The 20,474-nt window shown below is 44.3% G+C and overlaps 1 protein-coding gene across 1 annotated transcript in view; it reads left to right on the forward strand.

Annotated features, from left to right (window-relative positions):
* Window positions 1–878: 878 nt before the first annotated feature.
* LOC119542125 (maestro heat-like repeat-containing protein family member 1) overlaps window positions 879–20,474 on the forward strand; it is a 58,656-nt gene continuing 39,060 nt past the window's right edge. The window contains exons 1-10 of the mRNA XM_037846650.1: window positions 879–1,069; window positions 1,538–1,590; window positions 2,171–2,278; window positions 5,596–5,712; window positions 8,892–9,014; window positions 9,382–9,534; window positions 10,296–10,418; window positions 10,743–10,822; window positions 11,492–11,627; window positions 13,673–13,762. Of these exons, the coding sequence (XP_037702578.1) occupies window positions 1,033–1,069; window positions 1,538–1,590; window positions 2,171–2,278; window positions 5,596–5,712; window positions 8,892–9,014; window positions 9,382–9,534; window positions 10,296–10,418; window positions 10,743–10,822; window positions 11,492–11,627; window positions 13,673–13,762 (1,020 nt within the window). The 5' untranslated portion in view covers window positions 879–1,032. The remainder of the gene's footprint in view (window positions 1,070–1,537; window positions 1,591–2,170; window positions 2,279–5,595; window positions 5,713–8,891; window positions 9,015–9,381; window positions 9,535–10,295; window positions 10,419–10,742; window positions 10,823–11,491; window positions 11,628–13,672; window positions 13,763–20,474) is intronic.

Below are 20,474 nucleotides of genomic sequence, written 5' to 3' on the forward strand. Positions count from 1 at the left end.
CCTAACCCATCTGGTGGTAAGTGATGCTGGAATGAGACCTATGGCTCCAACCGTCCAACCATCCATCCACCCATCCATCCATCCATCCATCCATCTACCCACCCATCCACCCATCCATCCACCCACCCATCCATCCATCCATCCATCCATCCATCCATCCGTCCATCATCCATCCATCCATCCACCCACCCATCCACCCATCCATCTACCCATCCATTCATCCATCCATCCATCCATCCATCCAATCATTCCATAAATAGTTGAGCACTACCCTGGGCCAGGTGTTTTGCTGACATGGAGTGAGGACATGGGGCCAAGTATCAGGAGGCCCTGGGGAGAGGTGATCCAGGCCATAGAGCTTGAGGGAGGAGGGAACTGGAGGTACAGGGGTGGGACCTGGGATGTGGGGAAGGAGTGGGGGATGGGAGGGCCTGGCCTGTCTCCCACGTGACCTCCATGTGAGCTTCTCTCTGTTGACTTTCTTGACCTCATTTTCTCAATGTTTTGAGTTTCTCTATTTGCCCAGCACTGTGCTAGATTTTATGAACACTTGAAGGACAGACTAGATGTAGTTATGACCTTGATGTATTAGTCTTAGTGAGGGAGACAAACACGGGAATAACCACCCATAATTCAGTGTGAAAAATGTATTAATAGAGGAATATATGGGCTGCAATGGGATCTTAGAAGAGCAATGGGCTAACTTGGCCTCTGAGAATCAAGGAAGGAATCACAGAAGTGGTGATGTTTTGAGAGTGTCTTGGATGATGTTTAGGAGTTCAACAGGTAGAAAATAATCTGGAGGGTCTAAGCTTCAGGTCTACCATTCTATGGGCTTATTCTAATTTTCTCCGCTCCCTTCCCTTAAAACCTTTTCTCTGCCTCCTGTTTGTTTCTCTTATTTCTCAGTTGTTTTCCCTGAAGCCCTATAGAGAAAAGGAGTTTGGTGAAAGCTCCTTAAGGCTTCTATCTGCCCTGCATCCTATCACCTCCTTACACCCCGTTATCCACTCGAATGTGGGCCAACTGTGGATGAATATGATTCCCCAGATGTTGAAGATCCTGAATGGTGAGGAGCCATTGGAGGGGAGGAGTGGAGTTGGGGAAGTGAGGCAGACTCCAGATGGAGCCCCGGGCTGTTGGGTGAACCCTCCTTAGGGCGAGGAGAACTGGGACCAGCTTCTCTGTTTCTCTGAAATGCTATTTGGATGGGTCTGCTTAGTTAGCTCGTGTTCTGCCTGGAACTCTGTGGTTGCAGAGTTCCCAGGCCACTGCTGCCCCTTCCTGTGGGTGGAGGATCAGGGAAGAGCATGGGCTTTGGAGCCAGACAGACCCAGGTTTGAGTCCTTGCTCTGGCACTGACCAGCTGTATGTTTGTCCTTTGGAAAGTCACTCATCTCTAGAGTCTCTGTAAAGTGGGATAATAGTTACCCTGTAGGATTGTTGTGAGAATTAAATGAGAGGATGGGTATACAAATCTGGCTAGTGTTCAAATGTTGGTTCCATTTAGGTCCATGGCTCTCTCTTCCTTTCCCAGATCACTCTGAGGAGAGCCTGAATCAGGAGGATTGGGAGGACACGCTGCTTAAGGTGAGTGCTCCCCAGGACAGACCTCACTCCACCCAATATGGGGCCCTCTCACACTTGTCCTCTTTCCCCCTTCAGGGTTCCCTGGGAGGCTGAGGCCATGATCATGGGAGCTTCCTGCCCAAGGGAACCTCTATCTGCAGCACCCTGGCCTCCAGGCCCCTGAACCTCAACCCAATTTCTACACCCCCAATGTCCCATCATCAGGAAGAGTACAAGAAAGAGCCCCAGATGGGTGTTCTTGGGAAAGTTATTTAGGTTTTCCAGGCCTCGGCATCTTCATCTGTAAAATGGGAACAATGACTCCTGTCTCCCATAATTAAATAGGGTAATAGAGGAGCGTGCCTTGTAAATGGGGAATGGCTTTGCACATTTAGTTAGCATAACAAGCATTGTCCTTGCATTGTCATTCTCTAGTCCTGACGAACCCCCAACCCATGTATTTCAGCTGTTTCTCATTTCTTGAGCCCTTTCTCCATCCATACTTACAGACTGTCTCTTGCTGCCATCTTTACCCCACTTCCATGGGCAGAAAGCCCTGCCACTGTTCTTTGTTGTCATCTTCTTCCTCCCTCCTACTCAGTTTTCAAGTCAGTCCCTGCTGGCCATTAATGATGATGACTGGCTAGAGCAACTCACCCAAGTCATCTTGGAGAAGATAAGTTTTTTCAACGAGGATGCCAAAGAGAAGGTATATGTGTCTACGTGTGTGGCTTAGGGTGGTAGTTTCAAGGGGTGAAACGGGTGGAGGAGCCTGGTGGAGAAGGATTGTAGAAATGTTGACGAAGTGCAGGTGTAGGAGGCAAGAGCAAACTGGTGTTCCTGTGTCCTGAGGGATTGAGGACAGAGAGGACAAGGAGGCAGGTGGTCACACAAGAACAGCAATAATACCGATAGCATCTTATCTTTGCTTGGTGTTTTACACTTTATCAAGCAGTTTGCTGTCGATTGTCTTAACTGAACCTCTCAGGATTCTGTAACAGAGTGGAATTGGTACTTGGGTGTAGTGAAAATATTATTGACCTTAGTGTCAGATTCAAGCAGGGTAATTCAAATAATATCTGAGGCACACCTTGGATTAGGGATGTGCTTGGTTTTGGGGATATAGAATGAGTAAAAAGATGTGGCTCCTCCTTCAAGGAGCTCAAGGTGCTGGTGATGACTAGGGTTCCTGACCTATCTTTTCTTCTTGCTCCAGTATAATCTGGGTCAAGTATATCAACCCTTGTGAGATTTCAGTTTCTTTGCTTGGGAAGTGGCAAAAATAACTTCGACATCATAGGAGAGCTTCTGAGGATGAAACAAGAGGATTCCTGTTGTCTTAGTTTCTCAGGCTGCTAAGACATGTACCCACAATGGGTTGCCTTAACAACAAGGATTTATCGGTTCATGGTTTTGGAGGCTGGAAGGCTTGCTTTGTCCTGCAGTTAATGGCATTCTGGCTGGACGGCCATCCTTGGGTTCCTTGGCTTTCCCATCACATGCTGATGTCCTCTCCTTTCTCTTCTGGATTCTGTTGACTTCCAGCTTCCAGCTCCTCCTCACGCTTTCCTCTGTCTGAATCCCATTCTGCTTATAAAGGACTCCAGTAATCCAGATTAAGGCCCAACCTCATTCAGTTGGTCACACCTCCACTAAAATGACATCTTCAAGAGGTGCTATCTACAATGGGTCCACACGCACGGGAATGCGGATCATGACCAAGAACATGTTTAATCAGGGTGCATGATTCAATCTACCACACCTTTGAAAGTGCTTTTTAAACTCAAAAGTCTAAATGACCTGGTAGCAGTTATTACCCCTATTCCACAGATGAACAAACAGAATCCAAGGGATTCAGAGTCTTGAGCAAATCATTGATAGAACTGACCCTAGAATCCAGGTTTCTGGCCTTCTGATCTTGTTTTCTTGTCACTGAACAACACTTTATTTAGGCTTGGGAATAGGGGGCTCCAGGAAAAAGACCTCATTTCCAAGACTGATTGATTGCTCTGTAATTATTAACACATATTTGTAAAGCACCTGGTGATTAGGGATACAAAAATGAAGCAAGTGGGAATTCTCATTTCACTAATTCAGTTATTAAAAATATGTACTAAGTGCCAACAGCCCATCAGGCACTGTGTTATGCTCATAAAAGACACAGTCCCTGCTTTCAGGAAACCACCGCCTGCTCCCTGAGTAGATAAGTACATGGGCAATTAGAACAGAATGTGGTAAGTGTCTCTGAAGCTCAGGAGTACGGAAGAGAGCTATTCCCTTAGCCTGTGTGGGCTGGACAGAGAAGCTTTCCTAGAGGGAGAGTGAACAACCTTTTCTTTTGCCCAGAACTGTCTGGATTTTAGCACTCGCATCCTGGGAGACCCCTTAGTACTGGGCAACTTGGGACGGTTGGTCACCTAGCAGAGGAGTGAATATGTCTGGAAAGATGAGTAGTAATTTGCCAGCTAAGCAGAGAGGTAGGTGCCTTGGTTAGGTTTCCTAGAAGCAGAGCCTGAAGTGGGGATTTTTGTACAAGTGCTCTCAGGAGGATCTGGGATGGACTGGAGGGAGCAGGATGGGGAGAGGGAGAAGCTGGTGAAGGCTAGCCTCAGCCTGATTCCACGGGGAGGGCTGGATGTAAATTGTACTGCACAGGCTATCCTGTCTGCAGGCAACAGAGGAGGGGGGCTTTTGTACCACTCCCCCCACAACCTGTCTGTCATTGGCTCTGGGCTTCCATGGTTGGTATGGGGCTGCACTGGGAAAGGGACAAATGTAACTCCCAGGCACCACCAGGCAGGGAGGCCCTAGTTTCTTAAGGACAATCTTCTGGAGAAGGTGCCATGGGAACCCTTCACAACACTTCCTGAGATCAGGAAAAGCAAGGAGTCCTGGGATCTGGCAGGGCACCCACAGTGTCTGCTCTAGGGAAAAGGTGCTGTAGAGAGAGGATTTTAGGAGGTGAGTTGAAACCAGATAGGACAGTTATTCGACGATCGGTATTTCCATTTGCCTCCTGTGTCAGCATGGGGCTGCCTCTGAGCTTTATTCTGGCTGGAGATGGGCAGGTTGGAGAGTTGGAAACTAACCAAGTAAATGCATAAACAAGATGACGAGTGATTGTGAAGAGATTCCGAAGGAAACAGGACTGTGAGCTTGGGTGGTCTTGGAGGGCTCCCTGAGCCAGGATCTGAAAGATAAGAATGAGACAGCTTTTTGAAGAGCTAGGGGGTGGGGAGGGGAGTGTACCAGACAAAGCCAATAGGAAACACAAAAACCCTGAGGTGGGAAAGCAGACAATGAGTAAGAGAGGAAGTGGGGAGTGAGTATGCAAGGGAAAGTTTCTAAAGGATGAGCAGTACCCTGAGGCTGAGAAATTAGAAATGCAGCTTTCTCTTCCCTCTAGCTTGAGCCCCTGCCCTTTAGGATTGCTGCCTTATCCAGAACCCTCCAGAGGCCAAGAAGGCCAGTGTGGAGGATGGGGTGTGGGGTGGGGGCAGTTACAAAGCTAGTCTCTGAAAGGCTCATTCCAAGGTGGTCCCAACCTCATTCCAAGTGTTTTAGTTTCCTAGCTGCTAGAACAAATATCATACTTTGGGTTGACCTAACAATGAGAATTTATTGGCTTACGGTTTCAGAGGCTAGAAGACTTGCTTCATCTCAGGGTGATATCTTCTGACTGGCTGACAATCTTGGGGTTCCTTAGCTTTTCTGTCACATCACAATGCACATGGCCACATCTTTTTTCTCTTTTGGGTTCTTCTGACTTCCAGCTTCTGGCTGCTCCCCGTGGCTTCTCCTCTCTGTGCCCAATTTCCTTGGCTCATGAGGACTTCCGCCATATTGGATGAAGGCCCACCCTCATTCGGTTTGGCCACCCCTTAGCTAACAACATCGTCAAAGGTTCTGTTTACAAATGGGTTCACACCCACAGGACCGGGGTTGGGACCTGAACATGTCTTTTGTGGGAGACTGATTCAGTGCCCAATACTGAGCTATGCTTTCCTGCCCTCCTGCCCACCCTAGGCCTTCCTATATAAATTTTTTGGCTTTACCCCGCGGACCTCGAAGAATCAGAATCTGGTGAAGAGGATGCTCTCCTCCATCCTAAAAACTGCCCATGAAGAGCTGCTGGAGAGGGAGGTGAGGCGGAAAGCCCTGGCGAAGGGGGAGCTTCAGGTTTGAGAGACAGGATGGCAAGTTGGCTAAAAGTTTGGACCTTACAAGCCAGACTGCCAGGGTTTGGCATTTGGCTCTGCCACTTACTAGCTGTGTGCCCTTGGGCAAGTTACAGAAGTTTTCTTTCTGTGCCTCAGTTTCCCCCTCTGTAAAACAAGGGTATTATACCTACCTTCTAGGGTGCTTTCTTAAAAGCTTTTTATTTTGAAATAATTTCACACTTATTGAAAAGTTGCTCCCCCCCCACCAAAAAAAATACAAAGTATTTTTGTATATCTTTCTCCCATATTCCCAAAATGCTAACATTTAACCATATTTGCTTGATCACTCTTTCTCTATATATAGATACATATATTATTTTCTTCTCTGAATCATTTCAAGAAGTTTAAGCCATGGAGCCCATTTACCCATAGATAATATGTGTTTCCAAAAAATGAAGGTATTCTCTTCTCTCACCACAGTAAAATGATCAAAATCAAGAAATTAACAATGCTATGGTACTACTAGGTAATTTATAGACCCGCTTCAAAATTTGCCAATTGTCACACCAATGATTTTTGGAGCAAAAGAAAAAAAAATTTCTGGTCCAGGATCTAATTTGAGTATACATGATCTAGGGTAGGTAGTTGTCATTTCTCTTTAATCTTCTTTAGTCTGGAATAGCTCCTCAGTCTTTCTTTAGCTTTCATGATCTTGACATTTTAGAAAAGAACAGACCATTTTTTTTGTAGCAAGTCCCTCATTTTTGGTTTGTTTCATGTTTCCTCCTGCTTAAATTGAGATTATGCATTATCTTGATTTGCTAGGGCTTCTATGACAAATACCACAGACCAGTTGATTTAAACAGTAGGAATTTATTGGTTCACAGTTCGGAGGCTGGAAGTCCAACACCAAGGTACCCGCAGGACAAGCCTTCTCCGAAGTCTGTAGCATTCTGTTGGTGGTTTGCTGGCAGTCAATTTCTGCTCCCATCATGTGGCAATCTGTCTCCTTCTGTCTCCCCCTGTGGCTTCTGCTCCTCCCGCTCAGTCATCTGTCTCTCCATCTGGGTTTCCTCTCCTTCTAAGGCCTCCAGTCATGTTGGATTAAAGCTCACCACCATGATTCGATTTGGCCTTATCTGGGTGATGTAAGTTCAGGTCCTCAGGGCAGTGCCTTAGGACTGACCATGTCTCTGTGGGGGACATGATTCGGTCTACCATGTGGATGCATGATTTTTGGCAGGAATACCATGATAGTGATGTTGTGTCATAGGGTGGTTTTGAGGATTGAAAGTGTAGAAGCACTTAGAACAATGCCTGGTACACAGCACTCCCTAAGTGCATGCTTCTTAGACTCATGTTGTAGACCCGTATCATTGGGAGACAAGACATGTACAGGAAGAAAACAGCTGAATATACAGAAGAGCCTTACTAAATGCTACATGAGTGGTCACCGGGACATTATGTGCTTTCTGGCATGGTTGGGATGTGAGCTGGGAGAGGCCAGCTTAGGAGAAATTGGGGAGCATGTATTCCCATTAGACTTAACATTCTTAGCCAAGACCCATGAGCAAGAACTTTGGGGGCATGTCTAGAGAACAGTCAGTGGTCTGGTTTGACTGGGATGTAGAGTTCTTTGATGGAGAAGTAAAAGTGACTTCTCCACCTGCAGTTGGGGACAGAGTGGAAACATGGAATGAAGATAATGAGGGAAGTGGATGTCCAGGCTGGTTCCTGGTTTCTGGCAAGCTCAGCTGGGAGGATAACGGTCCCCTTCACTGACCAGGGAATCCAGGAGAAAAGAGGGGAGGAAGAGGATGGATGTGTTCCATTTTGGACCTGGAGAGTTTGGGGTGCTCCTTGTAGAGCCAGGTAGAGAAGTCCAATAGCTGTGTAGACCTGGAACTCAGTTCTGGGCTGGACACCTAGATTTGGGAACCATTATATTTTCCCTGTCTGTAAAATGGGGATGATCATCTCTACCTCAGAACTTTAGTATGATGATCAATGTAAGGCTAGCACAAACTAAGTACTAATATAGGTAAGTTATTATGATGGTGATGCCTGCCATAAGCTGACCATGACTAAGGTAGGGTATGAGGAGAGGAGCAGAACAGAACCCCCTTTTGATGCTTTACTAGTCCCTGCTTTCTAACTAGGCAAAAATTTCCCTTTACCTTCATGGAGGCCAAAAGGCTACACGTCCCCCAATCTCTCGTCCCTTCTTGAGGATCTGGGCTCTGGGGTGACTGTCCCCAGTTCCCCTCCACTCTGGCTCCTCTTGTTGCAAAGTCTTAATGGTGGCCCCTCCCTCAGGGAGAATTGCGAATGAGCTGGTGACACACAGTTGGCACTTGTATCTCGGTGTTGGGCATTCCTTTAGCTCTGCGTCCAATTGGCCTCGTTGAGTGAGCTCTAGGAAGAGGGTTGGCTAACAAACACATCAAGAAAGCCTCCTGTGAGGCAAAGGGATTGAAGTTAAAGACAGTTCCTGGCAGAGGTTAGAGAATCCCCAGGTTTCCATTTGCTCTTCTAGCTCCCACTTGGTTGTCAATTCCCAGATCCACATGTTCTGACCCATCAGCAAGTCACAACATTTCCACTCAGATATCCTGTCATTACGTTGTACACAACACATCCAGGAGCTTGCTCCTTCCCTCTCTGAAGCCCCCAGACAGACTACCTTTGCCGCCTGCCCATTTTGATCAGTTACTGCTGTTTTCTGTTCTTCTAGACCAGGAACACTGGCATTATCTGTAGATCTTTCATCTCCTCTCCTCTCTCTAACTGGCATCCAGTCCTTCCTTAATGTTCCTCAGATTTGTTCTTCCCCTCCATTCCCACCTCAGAACAACCCTTCTCTGAATTCCCAGTGCAGGTAATCACTCTCTGTTCTACAATGAAGAACTCATAGGACTTGGGATAATCAACTCTGTGACTCTTATTTTTCATACCCTGGAATGATTTCTTAAATTCATTTTTGCAAAGCTGTTTGGTTCTCCATCTGGATTTTAAACAGTTCATGTCCAGGGGACCAAATTTCCCTTCCCTTCCCTTTCTTTACCTTCCCTTTCCTCCCTGAATCCCTGGTTCTCGGGGAGCACAGCAGGTGCTTGGCTCTCCCCAAGCCGTAGCATGGGGTTGGGGCTGTCCCCTTTACAGGGCATTGCTATGACATTCAGCATCATGTCCGTGAAACACCTGACGTTAGCCCTGGATGAACTGACAGAGTACAGCACAATACTCACTAACAAGGACACGTCATCCATCCTCAAACTGATGAAGGTAATGGCCTTCCCAGGGGCTCTGCCAGCCTTGCAAAGCAACCCCGTCACCGCAGCCTCACCACCTCTCCAAAGCCTCATGGCTCATCTATAAATCTGTAAAGCCTCCTTTCTTTCACTGATCAATCGGGGGAGATTTCGTCATCTCCTCCCTTCCTCTCGCTCCCTCCTGCCCATGATCCAGGCCCTGGTATCATCTGCTCCCCACCTCTCCTGACCTCAGCATTACTGTCCCAGCTGCTCACCAGCCCACAGCCCCGGATTCCCTTCTGTGCCCTCTGGGCAATCTTTTCCTCTCCAAGTCTTGGTTTCCACCCCAGCCACGAGGATAAGGTGAGGAGAGTCAAGTTTCCCCCTTCCCTCTATAGGAACATCAGCAAAGGGAGTGGGGGCTGGTCTGTAATACCATCTACTTAAGCTACAACAGGATAATTTTAGAGACTAAGAAAGCCATCTCCGTGCATTTAGAAGGCATCCTCACCTTAGTTCTGCAACACTATCAAGACTGCATTGTGGAAAAGGTACTTCCTACTTACTCTTCTCTCACATTCCACCCCTGCCCTCCTCTTCTTTCCCACCTCAGAGGAAAAAATTCCCGGCCTTGAATAGCACTCAGGAGGTGGGGCTCTGACAGTTGCTTCCTCTCCCCCATTTTAATCCTGTTCTTACCCTGATACTTTGGAACTCTGACTGGCCAGAGGAGACAGCAGTAAATTTAGGTTTGCAGAAAAATGTCTCCTTCCCTACTGGCACGCTACCTAAAATGTCTTTGGGCTGTTCACTGCCCTTTCCTATGAAGGGCAGGGTAATGCCTAAGTATCCAAACACATTCATATGTAGAAGCAGCCAAGGGAATTAGAGGGAGCCCCAAACTACTCTCCTACCTTTGCTATTTGCCCAGGGCTGGGCTAACTGAAAATTCTTCCCTACCACTTAGATGTCACCAGCATAGGGAGAGTGAGCCCTTTCCCTACCTAGCCCTCTGCCACCAACTGTACATCCTTAGGATAGAATGTATTCACTGGCAAGACAATGTCTTGAGAGACAAGAAAGCTAGACCTGTCCTAATTTTAAGAGTTATACGAAGGGGGCGTTGCAGAATGGGATTGGTGAGGGGGCGACACTTTCCCCCTGTATGGATGCCCCAGGCTTTCCTTTCTCTTAGCTGCCATCAGAGGGAATATACTGGAGCCTCAAGCTATAGGAGGCTTAGCTCCCCATCCTTCAGATCATGTGGGGCCCCATCCTCCTTGGAGGTCCCTGAGCATCCTGCTTGGTACAGGATAAGAACTTGAAGCTGGATTATCTGAACGCCCTGACCACACTGACAGACCTCCTGAGCAGCCTGTCCATCATCTGCCAATTCCACTCTCCCCACAAACTAAAAATAATAGCCTTCTTGATGGTACGTAACACCCAGGAGGATGGAGGGACAGAAGAAGGGATGAGGGAGGATGGGTCACCATGGAAACCATTGGAAGGGTTGTTCAGCTAGGCCTGAAGTTTCCTTTTCCTACCTTAGTTTTCCCTTTTCCATCTTCAAGGTAGGAATTAGTGCTGTGGGGCAGTTGTGGTTGGGAGTGGGTGAAGATGCTGTCCTTTAGAGCCCTGTCTTTGGAAATCCCTGAAGATTCTTCAACCTGCCTTTCATGACTCCAGCCTGGAGAGGGAGGCAGGGGAGGAAAGGAAAAGGGGTTCACAATCCTCTTGGCTTTGGGGGCTGTCACAGGAGCTGATCAAGGAGGAGCCAGTGAACGCCATCTCCAGCTCCCTTAGGCAGAAGGCAATGAACATCATCACTAACTTGAGGTAGCCATGTGGCATCTGCTCTATCTTCCTTGTTCTGATTTTATTTCAACTCTTTATGCCCGAATCCCTCCCCACCTCCCATTTTCTGCTTCTGCCTCTAGGGTGGGTTCCCCAGGCAGTAGTGGACATCTACTGGACAATGTCTGCCACTTCCTTTTGCTAAGGTTTTTTGGCTGGAATTTTCAGAGCAGCTGGCAGAGACTGCCTCTTTGGCAGGCGCTTGCTCTCTCCTGCTCAGTCTTGGATCTTCTTTCAGCCCTGTCCCCGACTAGATGTCTCCATCTGCATCTCTGACCCCTACATTCCTTCAAACATCTGGGGAACCAAAAAGTAACATATCATCCCCAAATACTCAGGTGTCCTTGCCTGTTATCGTTGTACCTCTGTTACCAGAATAAAAAGAAATAGATACCACCCTTCCCCAAAGAGTTGGACCTCCTTTATTTCCCTTGGTTCCTTTCTTCTCATCTTCCTGGTCCCTTTCACCTCGTCACGCTGTTTCTTCCCTTTTTTCTTTTAATTACCTTTGCTTCCAGCATCTCCCTTTCTTTCTCCCCCCTGTTCCTCTGCCTCTACCATCTCTCTCTCCACTGTTCTTTCTTCCCTTTCTCAGCTGTTATTCCTGGCTGCCTCTCTCTGATTACATTTCTGCTTCTTCCTGGGTCTTAGGCAGCTCAAGCCCCTCTTACAGCCAGAAGAAAGAGCAGAGCTTCTTCGAACGTGCTACAGGAGCGTGCTCTGCCTGCCGCCTGCGGAAGTTCTGCAGAAGGAGGCACCCAGCCCCAAGGAGGCCCAAACAGTGGTGGTAATTAACTCGTTGATGGTTGTCTCTGTGATTTTTTTTTGTTTTGAAAGGGTGAGAAGTATAGGTTTGACAGTTTTATGTAAGTCTTTTCCATCTTCTAGAAAAAAAAAACAAAATAATTGGGAGGAAGGTTGCCTATGATGAAGGGGCTGCTAGATTATGCAGTCTGAGCTCTGCACATGAGACTTACTTTCTTCCTGGGCCTCTGTTCCGGTTTGCTAATACTGCCGTTTATGCAAAACACCAGAAATGGATTGGCTTTTATAAAGGGAGTTTATTAGGTTACAAAGTTACAGTCTGAAGGCCATAAAGGTATCCAAGGTAAGGCGTTAACAATAACAATAGGTTATCTTCACTGAAGGATGACTGATGGCTTCTGGAAAACCTCTGTTAGCTGGAAAGGTATGTGGCTGGCATCTGCTTGCTCCCAGGTTGCAAAATGGTGTTTTCCAAAATGTCAGCATCAGCTTTCAATGGCCATGTTCAAAATGTCTCTCTAAGCTGCAGCTCTGAGGTCCTTGTGTTTGTGAGCTCTTTTATAAGACTCCAGTGAACTAATCAAGACCCATACTGAATGGGCGGGGCCACACCTCCATGGAAACATTCGATCAGAGGTCACACCCTAACCAAAAGTGTCACTCAGAGTTGGGTGTGTCACATCTCCATGGAAACGATCTAATCCCAATATCCCACAAGATTGGATTAAAAGACCATGGCTTTTTCTTGGGGGACATAATATATCTAAACTGGCACAGTCGCTTATTGATGACCACTGCCACATTTCTAATGTTCTGGCCCAGACATGGGCATGTGATCTTTCCGTTTATAACCTTTGTAGAACTGAAACCATGCTGGAAGTTTCAAACATAATTTTACTAAAGGTTTTTGGTATACCAGGAGTGAGAGATCTGAGTCTGTTTCCTACAGGGTCTTCAGTGTTCCCTTGAGGTGGGGAAGAGAGATTCAGTTTTTCAATTGGTATTCTTATATTCTAAGAACTCTTTTATGATCTCTTATTGCTCTCTTATCTTGGGTGGTTTTCTTGTTTTATTGATACCATAGTCCCTTGAAAATTTTGAGGATATTAATAAGACATTTAAAAAATAAAGTTTTCTACTGTTTACAGAATTGTTTGGTTTCCTTCAGGGTCAGTTGGTTTGTGTGCTTATCTTGGACCTTCTTTTTCATGCTATGATTTTCCTCAAACATCTGGTAATCCTTTGTTGGTTCGTATTTATTTGTTGTGAAGGAAGGACTGGTACATACAGAGAGAGCTGAGATGAATTCTCTCTGGATATGTCCCTGTGAGGCTGTTCTCAGCATAGTTTCAGGGTGTGCAGGGCATTTTGGCTGGGCTTCCCCATGTTTGGAATAGACTGGGACCCCATAATTGCCCCAATAAGAATAGTTTTACTCTGGAGGTAGGTTTCTTTTGAGTACTTTACTCTAGGGAGAGCTGCTTTTCCTTTTCTTTTCCCTTATAAATGCTGTTCTGGTTCTCCCAACAGGCCCCTATTTTATAGAAGCCCTTCCAGGCATATCTACTTTGTTCTTAGGGTTTTGGCTAGAGGCAAGAACTTCTATTGCTGTGTAGGATAACCTGGTTCACGAAAGGGCCAGAAGGCTAATTCCATTGTCCTAGCACTTATGAATCAGTTACCCTGCAGACCGCCAGGCCATACCCTCTTCCCTCTATGCAATCATCTAGCCTTCTAGTCATTGCTACTGACTGAAGCAAGAACCACTGGAGCAGAGCCCCCAGAAACATCATGGCTTAGGGAGTGGAGAATGGAGGGGGTGCAGGGAAGCTACGTTATTGGGGAACTCCCAGTTCATGAGGACACTAAGCAGACATGTGTGCTCTTATGAAAATGATAGGTTCATTCAAGTTACTAGAAATCAAGGGTGCTTTGAAATGTAAGGGGAGAGCTTGCAGGGCAGAATTTAGCAAGGTGCTCTTCCTGGGAGAGCCAGAGTTGAGCAGTCTAGAAGGAGGGATGGGGCTGATATCTTGGCAAAACTTTGTATCCCTCTTCCCTCCTCAGGAACTGCTCAGGGAGACCCTGCAATCTCTCCGGATGCTATTGGAGGCACTCATCATTGAGATGCCCACTCGGGTCCAGAACTGCTTGGAGGTCAGTGAGAAGGAACCCATGAAAGCTGGGAATAGAAGTTGGGTGGCAAGATCAGGGAATCTTGACGGTGGAGGTTGGGTGCAGAGCTTTTAGTGTAGGGTGGTCAGGGGGCTAGGATCCAAATAACACTCATCCTCCCTTTGGAGGAAGATTTCTTCCTTCGTCCCCTTCAGCCATTGCTGTGGCCCTCTCCTCTCAGCACCCCTCTTCTCCTTCATAGTGGTTAAAAGCACAGGCTCTGGACGTCCATTCACTGTCTGGTTCCAGAGCCTGGCTCTGCCAGCAGCTACGTGGTCTCGAGAAATCAGCTTCTCTAAGCCTCAGTTTTCTCCTGGAAAACGGGGATGACATTTCTCCCGGTAATGTTTACAAGGTACTTGGCTCCAAGTAGTAAAGTACAGGTTCACAAACTATGCACATTTAAAAATTGGACCATTTGTCTAGTTCTTTACTTTATGCTAATTAATTGTGGTACTTTGGCCTTCTCCTAAGTATCCTGTTTCCAAATTACCTCATGAGGTTTCAGACTTCTTTGCAGTTCTTTTTCTTGCCCGAATGTATGTCACTCAGGAGTACAGTCAGAAAGTTACTTGAAGTAATTATTTTTTCTGTGTGGTTTTATTATCAGTTTGATATAATTTAGATTTATTTCTTTCTGTTTGTGTTAAATGTTTTGAGTTTCCTTTCTTTTATTTCCTTGTTATTAAGTTATATATTAATTATTGCTAATATTAATCTTTTATTTAAAGCTATATAAAGTTATATTCAGAAAAGTCTTGCTCTCATCTCTGTCTTAACCTCATTCTCACTTACCCATTACAGATAATCATTTTCATTTGATTCTGATTTGTCCTTTCTGTTTTTCTTATTGTAAAAATAAGCAAATGTTTGCATGTGGTACATTATTATTTCCCTTTCTTTCTTATACCACTAGTTAACACATTCTATCCAGTCCTGGGACCTTGCTTGTGTTTTACTTATCCTCGTCAGTTCATCGATATATTCCTCATATATATTTTTTCTTTTTTTAATCGTATTTTTTATCGTCAAATATATATACATAGAAGTGATAACTTGCCAAGTGCAATTTAACAAGTAGTTCGAGAGCAAATTTCAAAAAGTATTACAGGTTACAGTTCCACAGTTTCAGTTATTTCTTTATTATGTAATATAACATATATACAAAAAGGTAATATCTTTCCAAAGTATGATTTAACATGTAGATATATAGGAAATTTCCAAAGTTGTTAGGAGTTATAGTACCACAATTTCAGTTATTTCTTTATTGTGAAACATAACACATATACAAGAAAGAATATAGCTTTCAAATTACAATTTAACCAGTACCTATAGAACAAATTTCAAAGGATGCTATATGTTACAGTTCTACCATTTCAATTCTTTCCTTCTAGTTATTCTAGTAGCTTGGCAACTAAGAAAAAGAAAATTATATAAAGATTCAGTATTCATAATCCTTTGTTAAATTCCATCTTGTCTGTTACTACCCTTTCTTCTAGTTTAATCACTTCCCCGATCTTTAGGGATGTCTGGGCAGTGACCACCCTAACCTGTTCATGTTGAAAAGGGTGTCAACTTTATGAGCGAAGGGGACCCATCTAGTTGATGTTCTTGAAGAGGCTATTGCCTCTGGGTTTTGGGACTTATCTGGCATGGGAGCACTCTGAAGGATTTAAGTTGCTGACAAACGAACTTAGTGAGTAAACCTTTTATAGAGTCTCTGATAGGGGTCCGGGTATTCTTTAGGATTTTCAGGACTACCGTTGACTTGGGCTTATCATACTGTGGTCATTTGGTATATCTAGATGAAGCTTGCATAGGAGTAACCTCCAGGACAGCCTCTTGACTCTATTTGAATTCTCTTAGCCACTGAAACCTTATTTTGTTGCCTTTCTTTTCCCCCTTTTGGTCAAAAAGTCACTCTCAACCCTTCAATGCCAGAGTCAGGCTCACCTTATGTATATATTTTATGGTTACATACTATACTTTGTGCTATAGTTTATTCAGTCAGTCTCCTCTTGGTGGATATTTGGACTGCTCCCAGTCTGCTGCTAGTTTTCTTTTTAACTTTTTATTTTGCAAGGATTATAGATTCATGGGGAGTTGCAAAAATGGTACATAGAATTTCTTGAACACTTTATCCACCTTCTTCTAATGGTGACATCTTATTTAGCCATAGTAAAATGTAAAAATCCAGGAAAGGAAATGACCTTGATGCAATACTGTTATTTAGACTGTGGACCTTATTTAGTTTTCACAGATTTTTACATATGCTCATTTGTGTGTGTGTGTGTTCTATGCGATTAAAAAAATTTTTAAACAGCTTTATTAAGATATATTTCACATACTGTACAATTCACCCACTAAAATGTATAATTCAGTGTTTTTTAATATATTCACAGTGTTGTACAACCATCACTGCAGTCACTTTTAGAACATTTTCATCAGCCCAAAAAGAAATCCTGTACTCTTTAGCTGTCACACCCCAATCCCCCCCAGCCCTAGGCAGCTGCTGTTCTACTTTCTGTCACTATAGATTTGTCTATTCTGGATGTGTCATATAAATGGAATGACACAATATGTGGTCTTTTGTGTCTGGCTTCTTTCACCCAGCATAATGTCCTCAAGGCTCATCCATGTCATAGCAGGAAACAGTACGTCATTCCTTTTTGCTCTATGCAGTTTGACCTCATGTATAGATTTACGTAACCACTACCACCACCATTCACCCCAGAGGACTCCCTGGGACCACCCCTTTATGGTCACACACCCTGGCACCCTCATCCCTGTTCTCTGGCAACCACTAATCTGTTCTCCATCTCCACAGCTTTGCCATTTTGAGGATGTTATTTATATGGAACTGCTGGGGACTGATTTTTTTTTTTAATCTTCATTTTATTGAGATATATTCACATACCACACAGTCATACAAAACAAATCATACATTCGATTGTTCACAGTACCATTACATAGTTATACATTCATCACCTAAATCAATCCCTGACACCTTCATTAGCACACACACAAAAATAACAAGAATGATAATTAAAGTGAAAAAGAGCAATTAAAGTAAAAAAGAACACTGGGTGCCTTTGTCTGTTTGTTTGTTTGTTTCCTTCCCCTATTTTTCTACTCATCCATCATAAACTAGACAAAGGGGAGTGTGGTCCTTATGGCTTTCCCAATCCCATTGTCACCCCTCATAAGCTACATTTTTATACAACTGTCTTCGAGATTCATGGGTTCTGGTTGTAGTTTGATAGTTTCAGGTATCTACCACCAGCTACCCCAATTCATTAGAACCTAAAAAGGGTTGTCTAAATTGTACGTAAGAGTGCCCACCAGAGTGACCTCTCGGCTCCTTTTGGAATCTCTCTGCCACTGAAGCTTATTTCATTTCCTTTCACATCCCCCTTTTGGTCAAGAAGATGTTCTCCATCCCACGATGCCGGGTCTACATTCCTCCCCAGGAGTCATGTTCCACGTTGCCAGGGAGATTCACTCCCCTGGGTGTCTGATCCCATGTAGCGGGGAGGGCAGTGATTTCACCTTTCAAGTTGGCTTAGGTTGAGAGAGAGGGCCACATCTGAGCAACAAAGAGGCATTCAGGAGGAGTCTCTTAGGCACAATTATAGGGAAGCCTAGCCTCTCCTTTGCAGCAACAGTCTCCCCAAGGGTAAATCCTGTGGTAGAGGGCTCAACCCATCAAACCACCAGTCCCCTATGTCTGTGGTCATGTTAGCAATGGGGACTGAATTTAGTGCAAGTCCTAATGCCTGGTCCTGTGGGTGTGAACCTGTCTGTAAATTGGATCTTTGAAGGTGTTGTTGGTTAAGGGGAGGCCTCATTGCATGAGGGTGGGCATTAATCCAATATGACTGAAGTCATTACAAGGAAATGGCCAAGCAGGAGGAGTAGAAACCAAAGGAGGAAATGGAAACAGACAGACTGCAATGTGACAGAGGCAGAGATTGAGCCACCCTCAGAACGCCACAGGCTTCAAAGAAACTTGGCCACTGATACCTTGACATTGGATGGCTAGCCTCCAAATAAATTCCTTTATAAATTCCTTTGTTTAGGCCAACCCCTTCTGTGGTATTTTTCATAGCCCTGGCAACCTAAGACAGGTTTGGTGCTTCTGGTGATGCCTTAGAAGGAAATTATGAATGTGTTATTGGAAACTGGAAGACAAGTGATCCTATAAAGCAGCAGAAAACTTGGTGAAATTGTGTTCTGAGGTGGGATGGAAGGCAGAACTTGTAATCAGTGAACTTGGATACTTTAGCTGAGGATATTTCCAAGCAAAATGTGCAAGGCACTGCCTGCTTTCTCCTTACTGCTTATAGTAAAATGAGAAAGGAAAGAGATAAACTGAGGGCTGAACTGTTAACCAAAAAGGAACCGGCAATTGATATGTTTGAAAATTCTCATCCTATCCAGAAAGCATGCTCTGAGACTGTGGTCAGAAGGAGCCCTAACAGAGCCCTCCTTGGGTTTCCAGGAGGTGAGTTCCCAGAGAGCTGGGTTCAGTGTAAGGGTATGGCTGAGCAGCCCTTTGCTAAGGAGATTAGGCGTATGACTCATGGATCCCATCATCCATCTCAGAGGAAGTCAGGATTGGAGATGCAATTATGAAGAAGGATCTGTGGAAGATCCTTTTGTCTGATGCCTTGCACCCCTTGAGTTGCAGGGAAAACTGCCAAGGTTTTTGAGACTTCTGTATGTGCAGAAACACTACCAGCCTGGACTGAAAGGGCAGAGCTAAAACAAAATGAAGGAAGAATGACTTCAAGGGCAGAACCATGGCTTCAGAAGTCTGGGCATAACAGATTTCCTCAGGCCAAGAGAGAGGGACCTCCACCACAGTGTTCGGATTGGGCAGGGCTTCTACCCCAGCATTGGAGGACCCTCTTCCCTGGTATTTAGGGAGACCATGGTCACCACCCCAGTGCTTAGAGAGGGTGGTGCCTAGACCCCAGGTTTGGGGGGAGAGTGTGGTCATTGCTTCAGCACTTGGAAAGGATGGGGCTGCCACTCCAGCAGACCCAGAGGACAAAACATAGATCTACAGATGACTCTTAGACCTTGGAATCTAATGGATTTGCTCTGCTGGGTTTCAGACTTGCTTGGGACCTGTGACCCCTTTTTTTCCTCCCAAGATAAACCCCAATTAGTCATAGTGTATTATTTGTTCTGTATGTTGCTGGATTTGATTTGTTTCTATTTTGTTTAGAATTTTTGTGTCTATGATCATGAGGGATACTGATTTGTAGTTTTCTTTTTTTTTATCCTGTCTTTTGTCTGAAACTGATTTCAGATAAGTACTAGCCTCTTAAAGTGAACTGGGAAGTGTTCCTTTCTCTAATGTTTCATGGAAAAGATTGAGTAAAATTGATGTTATTTATGCTTTAAGTGTTTGGTAGAATTAACCGTTGAAACTATATTGACCTGGAGATTTCTTTTTTTGGAAGGTTTTTAACTATAGATCCAATTTTTAAAAAAGTTATAGATGCCAATAGATGGAAGCAATCCAAGTGACCATCAACTGATGAATGGATAAGTAAAATGTGGTATATACATACAGTGGACTGTTATTCAGCCATAAAAAGGAATGGGGTCTTTATACATGCAACGACATGGATGAACCTTGGAGACATCATGTCGAGTGGAATAGGCCAGACACAAAGGGCAGATATTGTATGATCTCACTGACTTGATACAATTGGAATAAGCAAACCCACAGAGTCAGAATGTAGAATGTAGGTTACCAGGGGATGAGGTGAGGATAGGGAATGGGAATTTAAGGCTTAAAATGTACAGGGTTCCTACTGGGAATAATGGAAATGTTTGGGTAATGGATAGTGATGATGGTAGCACAACACTGTGAATACAATTAACAACACTAATACACACACACACACACATACATATAAAATTAAAGGAGAAATATTAGACTGTATGAATGGTAATAGAAAAAATCCATGGAACCACACTGTACAAACAGGGGACCCTAAGCTAGACCATGAACTTTACTAGTGCAATTATAAAAATGTGCTATCATCAATTGCAACAAATTTTCCACAGCAATGCAAGGTGTTGGTGGTGGGGTAGTGTATGGAAATCCTGTATTTTATGCATGATTATTCTGTAAACCCACAATTTCTCTAATAAAAAAAGAAAAGAATGAAGGTGGATCCCTACCTCATGCCATTACAGAACTAACTCAAAATGGATCAAAAACCTAAATATAAGAACCAAAACTGTAAAACTCCTAGAAAAAAACATAGAGAAGCATCTTCAGGACCTAGTTTGATTTCTTAGACTTTATATCAAAAGCATGAGCAACAAAAGCAAAAATAGATAAGTGGGGCTTCATCAAAATTAAAAACTTTTGTGCATCAAAGGACTTCATCATGAAAGTAAAATGACAACCTATAGAATGGGAGAAAATATTTGGAAACCACATTTCCAATAAGGATATATTATTTACCTATATATCTGTATCTATAGATATAGATATAGAGAGAGAGAGGAAGGGGGGAGAGAGAATATATTAAAAAAACTCCTACAACTCAACAACAAAAAGACAATCAACCACATTTTAAAATGGCAACGGACTTGAATAGGCATTTCTCCAAAGAATATACAGATGGCCAGAAAGCACATGAAAATATGCTCTACATGATTAGCTATT

Source organism: Choloepus didactylus, chromosome 8 (assembly GCF_015220235.1).
Source record: "Choloepus didactylus isolate mChoDid1 chromosome 8, mChoDid1.pri, whole genome shotgun sequence".
Classification (NCBI taxonomy): Eukaryota; Metazoa; Chordata; class Mammalia; order Pilosa; family Megalonychidae; genus Choloepus; species Choloepus didactylus.